This window comes from Idiotropiscis lumnitzeri, chromosome 3 (assembly GCF_059441095.1).
Source record: "Idiotropiscis lumnitzeri isolate Australia: NSW breed Sydney's pygmy pipehorse chromosome 3, RoL_Ilum_1.0, whole genome shotgun sequence".
NCBI lineage: Eukaryota > Metazoa > Chordata > Actinopteri > Syngnathiformes > Syngnathidae > Idiotropiscis > Idiotropiscis lumnitzeri.
This window is the reverse complement of record NC_142393.1, coordinates 20,228,306-20,242,893: the sequence shown is the minus strand read 5'-3', so window position 1 is coordinate 20,242,893 and position 14,588 is coordinate 20,228,306. Positions and strand designations below refer to the sequence as shown.

The 14,588-nt window shown below is 38.6% G+C and overlaps 1 protein-coding gene across 8 annotated transcripts in view; it reads right to left on the bottom strand.

Moving 5' to 3' along the window:
• The window catches only part of ubr4 (ubiquitin protein ligase E3 component n-recognin 4), a 46,877-nt gene that overhangs the window by 30,769 nt on the left and 1,520 nt on the right, over positions 1-14,588 (bottom strand). For 5 of the 8 annotated variants that reach the window (XM_088289379.1, XM_088289380.1, XM_088289381.1 and 2 more), the window contains exons 2-23: positions 12,100-12,197; positions 11,862-11,965; positions 11,568-11,697; positions 10,262-10,401; positions 10,057-10,156; positions 9,714-9,855; positions 9,489-9,613; positions 8,153-8,277; positions 7,987-8,046; positions 7,689-7,879; positions 7,140-7,239; positions 6,915-7,052; positions 6,607-6,724; positions 5,873-5,914; positions 2,006-2,193; positions 1,752-1,908; positions 1,582-1,667; positions 1,272-1,441; positions 873-1,152; positions 537-669; positions 391-470; positions 176-304 (exon numbers count right to left, since the gene is read on the bottom strand). In XM_088289379.1, the coding sequence (XP_088145505.1) occupies positions 176-304; positions 391-470; positions 537-669; positions 873-1,152; positions 1,272-1,441; positions 1,582-1,667; positions 1,752-1,908; positions 2,006-2,193; positions 5,873-5,914; positions 6,607-6,724; positions 6,915-7,052; positions 7,140-7,239; positions 7,689-7,879; positions 7,987-8,046; positions 8,153-8,277; positions 9,489-9,613; positions 9,714-9,855; positions 10,057-10,156; positions 10,262-10,401; positions 11,568-11,697; positions 11,862-11,965; positions 12,100-12,197 (2,836 nt within the window). The remainder of the gene's footprint in view (positions 1-175; positions 305-390; positions 471-536; positions 670-872; positions 1,153-1,271; positions 1,442-1,581; positions 1,668-1,751; positions 1,909-2,005; positions 2,194-5,872; positions 5,915-6,606; positions 6,725-6,914; positions 7,053-7,139; positions 7,240-7,688; positions 7,880-7,986; positions 8,047-8,152; positions 8,278-9,488; positions 9,614-9,713; positions 9,856-10,056; positions 10,157-10,261; positions 10,402-11,567; positions 11,698-11,861; positions 11,966-12,099; positions 12,198-14,588) is intronic. The other 3 variants (XM_088289382.1, XM_088289386.1, XM_088289387.1) reach the window with 1 other exon arrangement.

Sequence of the window (14,588 nt, the reverse complement as noted above, 5' to 3'; positions counted from 1 at the left end):
GTTTGACAATCAATTTAAGGCCAATGTGTATGCAAATATTTGTTGCAACCCAAATTAAGTAAGGTATATAATTATCATGCTAGTAATATGAGGATGTGCATTTAAAAGATGGCATCAGGAGTTTGTGTACAAGCTTGTGCCTCCAGTTTGTAAGCATTTGTTGATTTGCTCTCACCATTGGAGTGATGGTCTTGCTCTCCTGTCTTCTTGCCGTGTCAAACTGCGAGCCTGCTGCCAGGAGTGAGATCAGCCAAGTGTAAAGTTCGTCATATTTCACGGCTCCGTTGAACAGCTTTGGAAATACCTATCAAGGAGAAAAGCAATTGCACAACGAAAGGCTCTCATCACATTACCTTGAGAAAAATACATAAGGGAAATCAACGGCCTCACCTTGGTGTCTAATCTGCTGATATCATCTTCAGATGCCTCAGGGGACAAAACACAGTAGAATTTTGGCTGAACATTTGAATCTAGAAAAATGGCAGAAACAATATTAGATCATTGTGGAACACCATCTACAAAATTAAATCGCTTACTGGTTGGACAGTGCTTTGCCCAGTTCTCCTCCACCTCTTTAAAGCCATAGTAAAGCGGAATACTGTTGCGCTTGCCAACATCCTGGAGAGAATTTGGCCCGCTGGATGGCGGGGTAAGGAGATTGTACTGCACCTAAAAATAAAAGGTCATCAGCGGCTATTATGGCTCAAGTATTGAAATAATTGGTACTAGTAAGGAATGTGTAAGATTTCAAGGATGAAAGGTTAGAAAAACCAAAAGTTTCATTGTTTTAAGAATGGTTTGGTTAGGTAATCATAAAGAAGAAACTACTGCTATCAATACGCCAGGCATTGAGATATCGCAACAATATCTACCTGTTCAAAAAGGTACAAGGGGGCCTTTGAGTAGTGGCGCAGCAGGTAGTCAAAAACCAGCAGCAGGCGAGCCAGGTTGAGGGGCACAGATTTCAGCTGGCTGTCTATACTCAGTGCCACTTCAGTGATTGCCTGAGTGACCAAAGTCAGGACTCTCCATCTGCCACGCTCCGACAAGTTGTGGAAAAGCAATAGCATGAGTTGAAAGTGCTCCACATTGAGGTCATCCTCTCCATGGACAGCTCCCTGAACAGTGTGTTGCTTCAGTGTTCCCAAAAATCTATGAGCGAGAGATAAAGCGAGCCATCAACTGATGTTGGTAGATGTTAATTCGGGCTCTTTTTTCTTTTTGTCTAAGGTTGGGCTTGGAACCCTTGGAAAACGAAATAATAACAATACCTTTCCCAGACTTTCATACACTCTGGCACATCTGGGTCTCCTTGCACACTGGCTTTGTGCTGCCAGATGAGAAGGAGCCTGGAGAGTACTGAAAGTGACTGGGGGTGAATGTATAAGGGCCAGGGACCCTCCGAAAAGGGCGCAACACCAAGTTGCTGAAGAAGGGTGTTCTAAGAAAAGAAACACAGTGAGAGAACTTCATATGCCTGAAGTAAGTTCTGTTCAAAACCAATGTATTTTTCTGTGTATATTGTAATGTATAGTGTGGGTAAAAATGGTCAAAAATAATTGCGAGTTGTATTCCTCTTACCTGCAGGGAAGGGGAGGGCAGATCTGATGTTACTAGGGTATGGTTGAAGTGATACAAAGCTAAAGAGAAGGCTTCATCTGAGGATCCTGAAGGGAAATAAACATTGTATGTAGACTCGCAAACTGCAATAAAAGGAGCTCAAGTTCTGAGCAGCATTTTTTGAAGCATACCTTTTACATCTTTGTCCACATCTTTGATGATGCTAGCTAACGTTGCCATGTGTTGCTCTGTTAGCGATACACTTAGGTAGTTACGGATGAAGTTGTTCCTGGACTTCAGCATGGAAGTGGTAATGAAGTTCAAAATACTAGAGGCCAAACTGAGGAACTGTGGGGACAAATTATAGAACACATGATCCACTGGGGCTGTGAGGGTCAAATTTCATGGATTTGAAATAAATAAGTAAAAAAAAAAAAAATCTCACAAGCTCTGGATCTTTACGTCCCGCCAAAATGTTGCCATTCTCGCTTGGATTCTGCTTGCTGGGACTTTTCAGTCTGGGAGAGGTCTCCAGGGGAGGAGGAGGAGGAGGCGGTGGGGGGGCTACTTTGTCTTTGGTGGGTGAAATAGTCTCTTCGAACCAAAGTCCGAGGATGGGTTCACTGTCATCATCTGCAATGGATAACATGTGGCTATGAGCATTTTATATAGTGATGCCAGAAAGTTTCCAAAATCTTCCCAGATATTTATGGAGTGGTAGTGGAGTCAAACTTAAGACTCTCGTGACGCCTACAACACTGCAAGTGGTGGACAGGAATATGTAAAAAGTGAACAATTATTGGTGAATATCCACTTAAAGGAGAAAGTAGTAATACATTTGCCTGAGAAGAAGTACTTGCCTTCAGTGCGAATTCATTTTGATTCATAAACTAAGAAAGATAATGGTCAAGATTCAAGTTTGTGAACTATAGCCCACAATGATTACCTTTCACAAAACTTACATTTAATTAAAAATTGCCAAGTGTTCAACAATTTACAAAAATATGTTGGACTAATAATTTCCATTGAGGAAAAATCTTTTTAGAACATGTTTTTGTGATTTTTTTACAAGACATAAATGAAAATCAAAACGTCTGCACGCATTGCACATGTGCAGAAGTCAGCTTTTTAAGGCCAGTGATTTTTACACTACTGCACCAAAGAACGGTGGAACTGAGTGCAACACCCATGCAATGCTCAAAGCGAGTTAAGGAGGAAGCAATAGCGCACATTTGTGGTACTACAAATGACATCAACACAACATTTGAGTTACTCATTCATGACGATAGAGGAGGCCAGATCACCACTTTAGACTTCACATGCTTGGGGTGTGATTTTGCAAGCATACTGTGTTATGTGTCAAGATGCATGAGGACAATGTAACACAAACGCTGTGTAAGAGAGGAAAATGAGACAAATACTGTGGATCTTCACGTCTATTAAACATGTTCAAATTACACTGGATTCTGCTCTCCAAAAGATACATTAACGTAAAAGCTCCACATTAATCAATATTCTTGCTTTTCTTAATATTTTGTATTTTTTGTCTTCTATCCACCTAAATTGATCAAGAAATATTGATCCTTTTACCAGACTGCACACGTTTTTTTTTTTTGGGGGGGTTAAAAAAATATTTCCACAAGGAATGGGTTGAAAAGACAAAGCATAGGAATAAATATTCATTTGATACTGCAAAAAAAGTGCTCATGTGCAACAGCAGAACTTGTTAAAGAGCAATGGACTGTAAATTTTCATTTTTGTAGAGAGGATGTAAATGTAAAGAATCTCAAAGAAGCTCTTTCGCGCACATTCTATCACTGGACACTAAGTGAACCTAGAGAGATCACAAAGACAGAGGTCACATGGTAAAATCCTTTTGCTTTGGGCTAAAACCAATTAATATGAATATGGATTTTCAACTAATTACACTGTCATCGCTCAGATTTGTTTGATTTATGAAGCGAGCTTGGTTAGAAGAGCGTAACATTTTGGTGAGGTTTTTGTCAAAATATTCTGTGACTAAGTTTAAACAGGTTATGCGTTGCTCTAAAGGTGTACAATTTGGTAACTTCTAAAAATCTAAACTCGTGATTCTCACACTACCAGCAAAAATTGGGATGCCTTAGCTCAGCATAAAAGCTTCGTGATGAACCTGAACCCCAACACATGCAAAAAGGCCCTCCTCACACCGACTCACTTTTCCTAATATTTATTCTATCCTCATTTATTTTCACATTGTTGTATACAAAACAAAATATTGCCTTTACATTGTGAAAAATGGACTCCCTCTGAAGCTTATCACATCCAGACTCTGGACTCCAGAGTCTGCAGTGAAGGTTGCCTGTGAATTCCAATAATAGAAATACCTCTGTACATTTAAAAATGTCACAAATGCCTTTCGAAACCAACTAAAGTTCTTCGCAGTCTCAAGCTTTACCTGTACAATTGCACACAATTGAAAAATTAATTGTTTCTAGCGGCTGCTAAGTTAGCATAGCCAGTGTTGTTACTATACTGATTATCTGCTTTAAAAAGTCATCTAGTTACTTTACTGATTACATTGAAATGTAAAAAAGTTTGATGACAAGTTACATTGACAGCAGAGTCCAAAACCCTGCTTAACACAAACGAATTAGCTAGTTAATTGGAAGTTCATTTTCAGGACTTTACTTGACATTAATTTCCTACATGTTTTAATTTAGAGATTGCACCTAAAAAAATATTATTTATTTTTTTATGATTTCTAAAAAAACCCAAAACAAACTCAGTCTTAAACCCAGCGCACAAGAGCTGCAATGGTTAATCAGGAGACATCTGCACCCGGAGCTGATGGCGATCCGCCGTTGTTCTCCATAAACCAGGGGCCGTTGGCATAGCTGCTTAATGTTGTGTTGATCATGTGATTGAAATCATTTGACCATTCAAGATGGTAACCGCCGAGTCAGATTCAGTGATATTGAAGCCAAAGAGATATTGCATTGCCTTGTCCCGCTTGTGCTTGTCCTTTTATTCGGGGGACCAGATATTGCAAAGGCAGGCATTATCTAGCCAAAGATCAACTCATTTATCCTCCAGAAAAGCCTCCATGCTCCATGGTGCATGACGAGCGCAAGGGCCGTGGAAAATGGCCGTGTGCCGTTGACGCCTGTGCCCTAAACACCAAAGGCCGCTGGCGCCACAGCGCTGAAATGATCAAACATGTTTGATACTCGGCTTTGATGGCGCAGCCCAGCCACGCTAAAAAAAATGTCCCTACAAACAAGGCACTGATGGCGATGAGGGCCGATGGGGCCTTGAGCTTTATCTACTTGACATTTATGACTATTAAAAGTCAACATATATAATGTGCATTAAAATAAATACAACTTACTAACATGTGGATGATATTATATTATACATGTACAAGTATGATAGGCACAGTAACTGTAATTTCATTACTTTTGTGGAAAAAGTAATGAGTTAGATTAGTGTCTACTTTAAATGTGTATATTTTAAAGTAACGTGCTACTGAGCAACGCGTTACTGGCATCACTGCTCATAACTTTAAGTAGATATTCACATTAGCATGCAACATAGAAAACGTATAACTTGTGAGGTGTCAGTGAGACGCAGCATATTTTGCTTAAGCGCACAGTACAAGCACATCTTCAATTTGTCATATTCAAGAATAATACCACTGATTTTAAGTGGGTTGTACGCTATTTTTGGTACTTTCAATATTTTTGACATGTATGACCCAAATTGCAAGGTGCGTTTTAAAAAAAAATGTATCGTGACCAAATAATGAAAAGGTAACTGGGTAAAATTGCCACACGTTTTTGCTTGCAAAGGAAAATTAAAAGTATATGTCGTTAATACAGTGCTTATGCAGTCTGAACGGTCTGGCGAAAAGCGCGGATATGTTGAAGCTATATATAACTTACCTTAAACGGCTTTAACAATAGCAACCGTACAATGCAAAGGCAGAATAAGAAGGTACAGAAGCGCAGATTCTTTCCGATCAGTCACCCAGTGGGTTAGAAAAGATGTGCTAAGGACCCACATAATAAGCCACTGGTATTATCCTTTGAAGCACAATGAACCACAGATGAACCGCTTTGACAAAAAAATATTACTTTGATTAAGCCAATTATGACAAAAGACACCTTTCACAGAACTGACATTTTGCCAAAGTTCCTTCCTCTGTGGCTCTTTTCTTAGCTAATGTAGCTGTAGCTCATAGCCTACATAGTGAGACAAACAATAACAAAATGAGTGTAGGACAGTGAAGTGTACACCAAGTCTTTTGACCTGAGGACAGAAAACTGCTGACCTGAGACACAAGCTGCACTTGTCTTCTCCTGTCTTCTCTCTGCTGAGATAGTAGACACTGTCAACTGCACTATCATGTAGGGGGTGACTAGACAAAAATGTTAATGACATTTTTGTGAGTGCGCTGCATTTGTTTATCCTGCTCACTGCTCTTTTGTCATGACTGACCTATCCACAGATAGAGGCGACTCGTGGCTTTTATCAAGCAGCACCATTCACTGACACTAGCGGCAACACCAAACCCAGTCAAGCTTATTGCACCTGCCTACATTTACAATTAAGGACCGTAGAAGCACTTCAAAGTTGATGTGAACTAGCCCTTAACACCTGATAGCACTAACTGCTAATGCACTGAAAATAAGTGTCAATACACTTAACTAAAGAGAGACAGAAAGTGTCAAAATGTCATTCATTCACTTTGGGAATTTATAAACTGAATCTATATAAAACATCAGTCATCCACAATTCAAAGTACTAGTAACTATTATCCAAATTATATCACAAAATACAATCTATGGCAGGGATTTGAGCTATTTTATAGGAAATGTTAAAACCCTTATATGTATTTACGTCATCATCTATTCAACTAGAATATGTAAAAATATTTGAGTTGAGGTTACTGTAAAAGGTGCTCAGCACACAAAGTTCGAAGGCGCATCTTTTCTTGCTGCACAAACCTGAAATGTCATAGGCTGTTGTGCTGCTTACCGAGATGAGATGCTCAGCACAATTTACCTTGGCTGCTGTCCTCTTCAGTGCTGCTGAAGTCATCCTCATAGTAGGTGTTGGAATCAGTGGAAGCACTGGCATCACTGCTGACAGAGCCTTTTCTCTGGCGCTGGAGCACACAAGCCTGATGGAGGCAAAAGGGAACGCACCTCAAAAATCAATCATACTGGGATGACAGGTATTTCAGGCAGCTCTTCATGACTGCTCCTGTCACTTAACTCTCTGCGTCCATCATCTCTATCTGGCGAAGCATTATTCTTTAAGTCATGATCACGTTAATAGGACTTGGAAATGGTAAGTATCGTTGACAGTACCTTTTTGTAGGCAGTAGAGAGAAGGGTGAAGAGAAGGTTGGTCAGCGGCACAGAGTCGATGAGCCTTTGGACCCTCTGGATGGAAGTGCTCTGCGCCATGATGTTGAGCTCAGCAGGCGGACCATCACTTGCCCAACCCTGTACAGATAGGCGGGGATGGTTAATGGATTGATGCTAAGAAAGAATATTCAAGAGAAAAGCAGCTTTGTGAGAGTATAAACTTACTCGGTGCAGGGCCTCAACTTGCAAATCCTGGAAAAGGGATGTTAAAAGCTTGATGGCATGGTTGGCCAAGATCACAGACAAAACTCCAAATCCTTGGTGTCTTAAAAAAAGGAAAAGAAAAAAAAGGAAAATAGTACCACAATACAGTTTGTTTGTCTGCACTCTTTGTTGCGACGCTATGCTGATGATTCTGTATAACCGTGGTTTCAAACTCTCGTGGGCGCCGGTGGAGAGTACAACTCATCCAATCTCCTCAATCTATATTAATCACTATTCAGAACATTAACAGTTCTTTGGAACATGAACAAGATTAGTGACATGGTCCTTTCTCAACTTCCTAGTACAGTGCACAGTCCTGAGCATGTCTAGTTGAGTTATGACTGAATGACTGAGTAATGGAATGTGATTTTTTTGAGCGCCGGAACTTTCTTTGTCCATTGAAGACATGTTAGGGTGCCCCTGTGCTCAACAAAATAAAAGCGCACAAAGAAACACAGACAAAAAAGAACAACATCAATATTTATAATCTAATATCTGGTCATTATTTACCCTTTGCCAGGACCCAACTTCGGTGACCCGGCACCATCTTTGGTGCGAGCAGCAATATCTCGGACACGCAAGGCAGCCAAAGGATCTTTCTCTTTGCCTTTGTCTGCCAGGGCCGTGGGGCTCAGGTTAAGAATCAGATAGAGACTGTTTAAAAGGCACCATGCACCAAGCAGCTGGAAGTTCTGATAATGCTGCAGAACACAACACAAAACCATTGAGTATAAAAAAAAATAAAACTGAAATTCACAGATAAAGAGAACTATATAATTGTGTCATTATTGCGTGGCCTGGGGCTCACCTCTCCACCAGCGCGACGAGAATTGCTGATGGCAAGACCAATCATTTCATAGATCTCCAACTGTTGCAAACAGAGGACACAACATAGGCAAATCACATACTTCACAAGGAATTCTTCTTACAGGCAAAAGCGCCACTAATATGTAGTCAAAAAATAAAAAACTCACACATTTCTGAACTATTGTCGCCGCATCGTTTTCATAGTCTTCTTCTTTAGTCCCAGTGGAACCAGAGCGAAGCTGCAAGCCACTTCCTACCTGTAGTATGGCCATGCAGGTGGCCACGCTCACACCTAAACGCACAAAAAAAGTTAGTTTTCACTAATAAATCGATCTGATCTGATGCAGGCATCATTAAGAAGGCAAATATAAATTCTAGCATTGAAATAAGCATTGATTGGTTTGTTTGCTAACTGAATAAACTGATTACAGATTGAAATGTTTATGAATCAACAGCAAGACAACACTTTCCCCACTGACGGTAGACCAGGTTTTCGGAGGTCAAAGTACAAATACTTTTGGCTGCGTTAGGACAGGAATGCAGCAAACCACAAATCATTGTATGATTAAAACACCCCTGGGACACAAGTACAGTGCACAAGCTAATAAAACAGTAAAGGCCCTGGACAAAAACAGAAAACTGAGCATTCGCACATCTAACAGGCTTCTGTTGAATTACTACAGTATTTTTATAGGAGTGGTTCTAAAACTGGGGTCCGCAAGCAGTAACTTGGGGCTCTGCAAAACAATTTGCAATAAATTACTATATCATGTTAGAATGTTTTTTATTGTAGCTGTTGCACGCACATTCCTTTATAAGAGCTAAACAGATAAGGCATGGTGACTTTAGCTAAATATTTGCGGCTTGTATAATATAATAAATCACTGACTTTACACTATACTAATGATCACCCACGTCTTTGGCAATGTTAGATGCAAATGACTCTTCTTGCTATATGGAACACAATTTGAAAATTTTAGTCATGTCTGACTTTGTTTTTTGGTAGTCAATGGCAACTACAGTCACTAGGGCTATTTTGAAAAATACTCGTTACAGTGGTCAGAAAACTTGCTAAATTTAGAGATCAAATTGCTATGTTGTCAATACTGACTGCTTTTGTTAACAAGCTTTTCCTTGTTCGCAGCCTTGTTGCTAGTGAAAACATTGCATGAAAGCTAGTGAGCCGATGATAAAAATGGAATTTAATACGACTGAATTTGATTAGATTCCTTTCTATGAAATGTGCCATGAAGAGTGAAGTTGAAATGGTTAAAAACAACAATTACTCCACTAATTAGGGGTGCACATTAGAGTTTGTTTGATTGGCATTGCCATTATGATGGAGTCTATGAAAAAATGTCTCTCATACAAGCGGTCCCAGGGCCCAAAAAGATAGAGAACCCGTGTTTTAAATAAAATATTTTATATCCAGATAACTAACATTTTCAAATGTCCCAGATGAATAATACAACCCAATAACTCAATTGCGAATGACCAGCCTACCAGCATAAAGACAACTCAAAGCCAGAACAGTCATATCCAGTAATCTGCCTGGTGTCAGTGGCTCCAGTACAGGTAGAGAGAGTGTGTCCAAAGCCATGGTTACATCAATGACCAGCGAATGAAATCTGGGTGTAGAGAGGTTAGAACACATTGATTATTTATTCATATTAGATAGAAATTGGCAATATAAAGTAAACACAAAAAAAAAAATATGCGCAGGCATACCCGTTTCGGACAGCTGTGGCATCAGCCACTGTGGCAGGCATGATGAAAAAAGAGTTTGCCGACACAGCATCCTGGAAACGGTTAATGTAACGTAGAAAGTAGGGCAGGTTGAGACAAACTCGCAGCAACTTCTCAGACCCACCTGAGAAGACAAATAGAGAGGAACGCCTTCACGGTTTGCACAAAATCGCCATTTTCAGAAGCCCCTTTCACAAGGATTCCACAAAACTGGCTCGTCGCCAAGACATAAAAGTAGAGCTGGCATTTATTAGCATGCACCTTTGCAATTGCTTTTCAAACAAAAATGTGGGAGAAGAGACTGACATTTTAGGTTGGTACTCACCCAGTTCTTGTAAGCTTGACACATTCTGAGCGACAAAGGCATTCTTCATTTTGGCCTGAACAGCTTGGTCAGATGTCGGGTCATCACAATCACTCTCTGCCTATAAAGAAAGTCATGAGAATTAAATTGAAATAAAAAAGCATGGTGGTAGATCACGGACATCCTCCAGCTGTTTATGATACGTTAGCGTGTATATTGAACATACCTGCATGTGTGCTGACGGGGCCAAAATGGTGCTAAGGTCGGGGTTAAACACCGAAGTTAGCTGATTGAAGAAGTTCATTTGTACTTCTTTGTGTTGCAGTTCAGGGTTCACAGCACTGGGTGCCTCCTTCTGATCCTCTACTGTTAAATCAAAAGTAATATTGACAAGTTTACAATTGTGATTTACAACCTTATCACACTGTGGGACAGTTGTGTGAATAGGAAACTAGGGAAAAAAATCCAACTGCAAATTTCCTGACATAAATTGCGAATTTAGGGCAATATTCCTTATGCATAGTAAAAATAATGTGACACAAATTTACATCATACCATCCAAAATTTAAAAGCTATTACTCTAACAATGGAAGGTCACTAAAGAGCCTCTGTGAGGGAGGCAGTCATTTTCAAGTAGAACACACACAAAAAAGAACGTCTGCTTGCTGTCACAAATAAAGATATAATTGTGTAAAGCTGTGTGTAAAAACATCACATTTCTTAATCAATATTTTAACTTTGACACGATTTTGTACATAAATGTAATATTGTCTGTAAATTATTTTCGTATTTTTTCATTTGCTTTAAATAGAGGGCTAAGCATAAACACTTCAACGGTACTTAGCGTGACATAAAATTTAGTGTAAAATTATAATGGTAGTCTGAGTCATTTCAATATAAATCAGAATACTCTTGCTTCTGCTTCTTTTGAGTCAAATTTAGCATTTTCATGTAAACATGCCTGCTTTCTCTTCTATGTAATGAAATAAATGTATTACACAATATAAATATAAGCCCCTTAACAAAGCTAAATTTAATAAAAAACAAAGAATGTTATTTTGAGACCTATCAATGTGTAGATTGCAAAATTCAGCAAGTAGGGTTTAAAACAGGGCAAACAAATTCGTATGCGTAGCTGATATAATAAACATTTAATATATTAATGATATACTTCTGACCTTTAAAGTACCTCATCCTCGCTGACAAAAGTTTCATTTTAGGTTTGTGGGGTGTGTGCTTACAGTGTTGCTATTATTTTCCCTGTAGACACTTAATAATTTAACTGCTAATTTGCTGTTCATGGCTGGTTGCTCTGCACCCTAATGTGGTTCGAGACAGACTTCTGTGCAAAGTGTATTGCAGACCAAAGCACTTTTTTCTGGGGGTCAGCGAACCGATAAGCATTGGCTTCGTCTGCTCTCTCTTACTCGCTGTTGTATGCTTAGGCTACTTCTCGTCCGCCTCGAGTGATAACAATGTTTACTATAAGTCTTTTTGTCTCATATTCAGATAGGTATGAACACCACTCTTACCATCTGAAAGGGTTTTAATAGTTTGAGGCAGCTTGGCGGACTTCATCATTGCAGTGAAAGTAATAATTTCTGTGCGATCCAGTCTGCTACTCCCAGTACAAAGTCCTTTTATTAGAAGTATCAGGTGTTTCTGCACAAAACATAATAATGGGCAGCACAATTTGATTGGAAGGTTGAATAAATGACGTGAAACTATCTAAATATAACTCAAATAATTTGAATACAAAATGACAACTAGACTGCCTTCAATGATAAATTTGAGTTCTAAAATCCTGAGCGGCTGAGCTTACTTACCTGTGAAACCGCACATGCTTCATCTGGGTTCTCCAAACGCAGCAAGGAGAATTCAATCAGAACTTTGCATGCCGCAGCAACAGAAAGCAACTGATTCCTTGGTACTAAAAAGAAGAAAGGAAAGCCATTGTTAAGAAAATTTAAAAAATACAAGATTTTGACTTTTACTGAAGTAACACAATACTTCACAGAAGAAAGTGTAATAATCATTACATTACTGAACATGGATGTTACGTACTTTGCCCACATACTGTGGTGATGTAATGTGCAGAGAGCGCCACAAATGACGAGTAGAACGGCTCATATTGTTTGTCGTGGTGAAGAATGTCCGATTCACTGAAAACGACAATTTAAATCATTGGTTAAAGATTGGCTCCATTCATTTGAATAGAACAAAATATTGGCTTCCCAACTAACACACACATGCATGCACTCACTCACCCGGGATATCTCAAAGTGGACTAAGCCTTCACCATGTTCTACTGTTACCATAGCCCTTTTTTTTTTTTCGCCATAGGCAATGGAGATTTATATAGCGCATTTCAAAAAAAAGGCGACACCGACTTGCATTTAGAAACACAACAGTTAACATTCAGAATTGAAGCAGAGAAAACAAAAGTAGATCACAAAAACTAAAAGAATGTACACTGAACAAATTAGAACCAACAGTAAAAAGTTATTAAATAAGGGCGGGTTTCTAAAACAACTAAGACAAAAAAATATTTAAAAATCTTTCGAAGACCTTAATCAAAGGTATTTGGAAAAAGCAACGTTTTTAACCGGGATTTAAAAGCACTCACACTTGGGGGTGAAGTCACTTCTGTTTGCAGCTTATTGTATTTGTGCGCGGCATCAATGGTATTTAGCAGCAATAAGCGGCCAAAGTATAAATACCCTCAGATATTCACTGGATACTTAAACTCCTTATTGGTGCCAAACAAAACAATGTTAGATCCTTGGAACTTTTGCATGTTTGAGAGAACATGTGAGAGATGACACTTCATGAACATTTTTGTCAAGGTCATGTGATCCACAATGTTAATTTCAAGGACAAAATATTGGACAAAGGGTCAGGTTAATAAAATACACCCCAATCTAAGTGTTGAGAATGTGCTAATTCTGTGTTGAAACAGCACATGAGCTATACTACAGCATAACAGAGCACGAAAACAAGAAATATCTAACATCCTCCACTACTGAAAATGATTTGAAATTACTACAATTACGAAGAAATTTAAATTGGTTGTTTTGTCATCTACAGCCATGTTTACATGGAGTCATGTATTCTGATTAGAAGTCGAATGACCAAATGGAATGAAAATGCTCCATATAAACACCTCAATCGGAATAAAAAGACTGAATCCTCATGGAATGGAATTTAATTTGGCTCCACAGGTGAGATATATGTTTTACTAATCCAAACAAGCGCCACGTAAACAGGTCAATTAAGATCGTGTTCGGCGCATGTTCTGTCTTGAAATAAATGCGTAGTGATGTTGTCATAACTTGCACTTTAAAATGCAGCACCTTACCGGCGCTCGTCATCACAATTTGGTTTTAAGTATTTATATGTCGCATTTATCAAACGTTGCTTTAATAAAAATGTTAAAACTATCACTTTACTGTGCTAAAATGACAAATTAGTTTTTACATCCATCCCCATGTGTTACACAGCTGATCTGATTAGCATAGTGGAGTATGCAAAAGACAGACCGGAAAAGATCACGTCACATTTAAACAGATGACCAGAGATCTTCATTCAGAAAGATATAAATCAGAACGACAAAGAAAGACTCCATGAAAACATCGCTCATGACTGCACAGCTAAATTGATGTTTTCATTTCAGTATCGAGGTACATTTTGCAGGTGATGCATCAAAATCACATTTTTGGTAAGATCACAACAACAAACCAAAAAACCTCCTGTTTACCATGAAAACACACCAGTGTATGTGTACTATTAAATAAATTGGTAGCCACTTTGAAATTGTTAACCTAACAGCATAATTGCCCTATTTTAGTTAACATTTTCTGAAAAGAAAAAAATAGATCAAGAAAAAGACTTCAGTTGCCTTGTTTAGATAAATGATCATTTATCATGACAAAATTGAAAAACTACATTTTAGCAAGCACATTACTGTTTTTAATTGATAGTGAAACAAAGAAAAACAACAGGCAATCATACTATGATGTACAGGATGTACAAAAAATAAATAATCAATATGGGAATATATTGCTAAAGGCCATGTATCGGGTCACAAGAATCGCGATACATATCATATAATGACGAGGGCTATAGCTATTGATAATTATGGTATTCGGATGTCCTACTGAAAATTTGATTGAATAATCGGGTATTCTCATAAAAAATATATTGGTTATAAGTACTGAAGCCAAAAAAACATTTCCACTTAATATTGAACAACCACAACAGGTTTTCATCTGTTGATGTGCAACATTTCATACTTAAATTTAAACTGTCCATAGAAGCACAGTATTTTTATTTCCAGAAACTTTACTCATATTTTAGACAAATCTCTCCCCAAAGGCATTGAGTTTGGTTGATGAAACAGAAGTGACGTCAGTACAACAGTAGCAATTTTCCAGAGTAAAACAATACACTTGAGTAAACCTACCTAGTTAAAAAGTGATCATTTGGAACGGGAACTGTGACAGGCTGTCAAGCATCATAGTGTGCGGCGTCATTTACATCTATTGCCTTTAAAA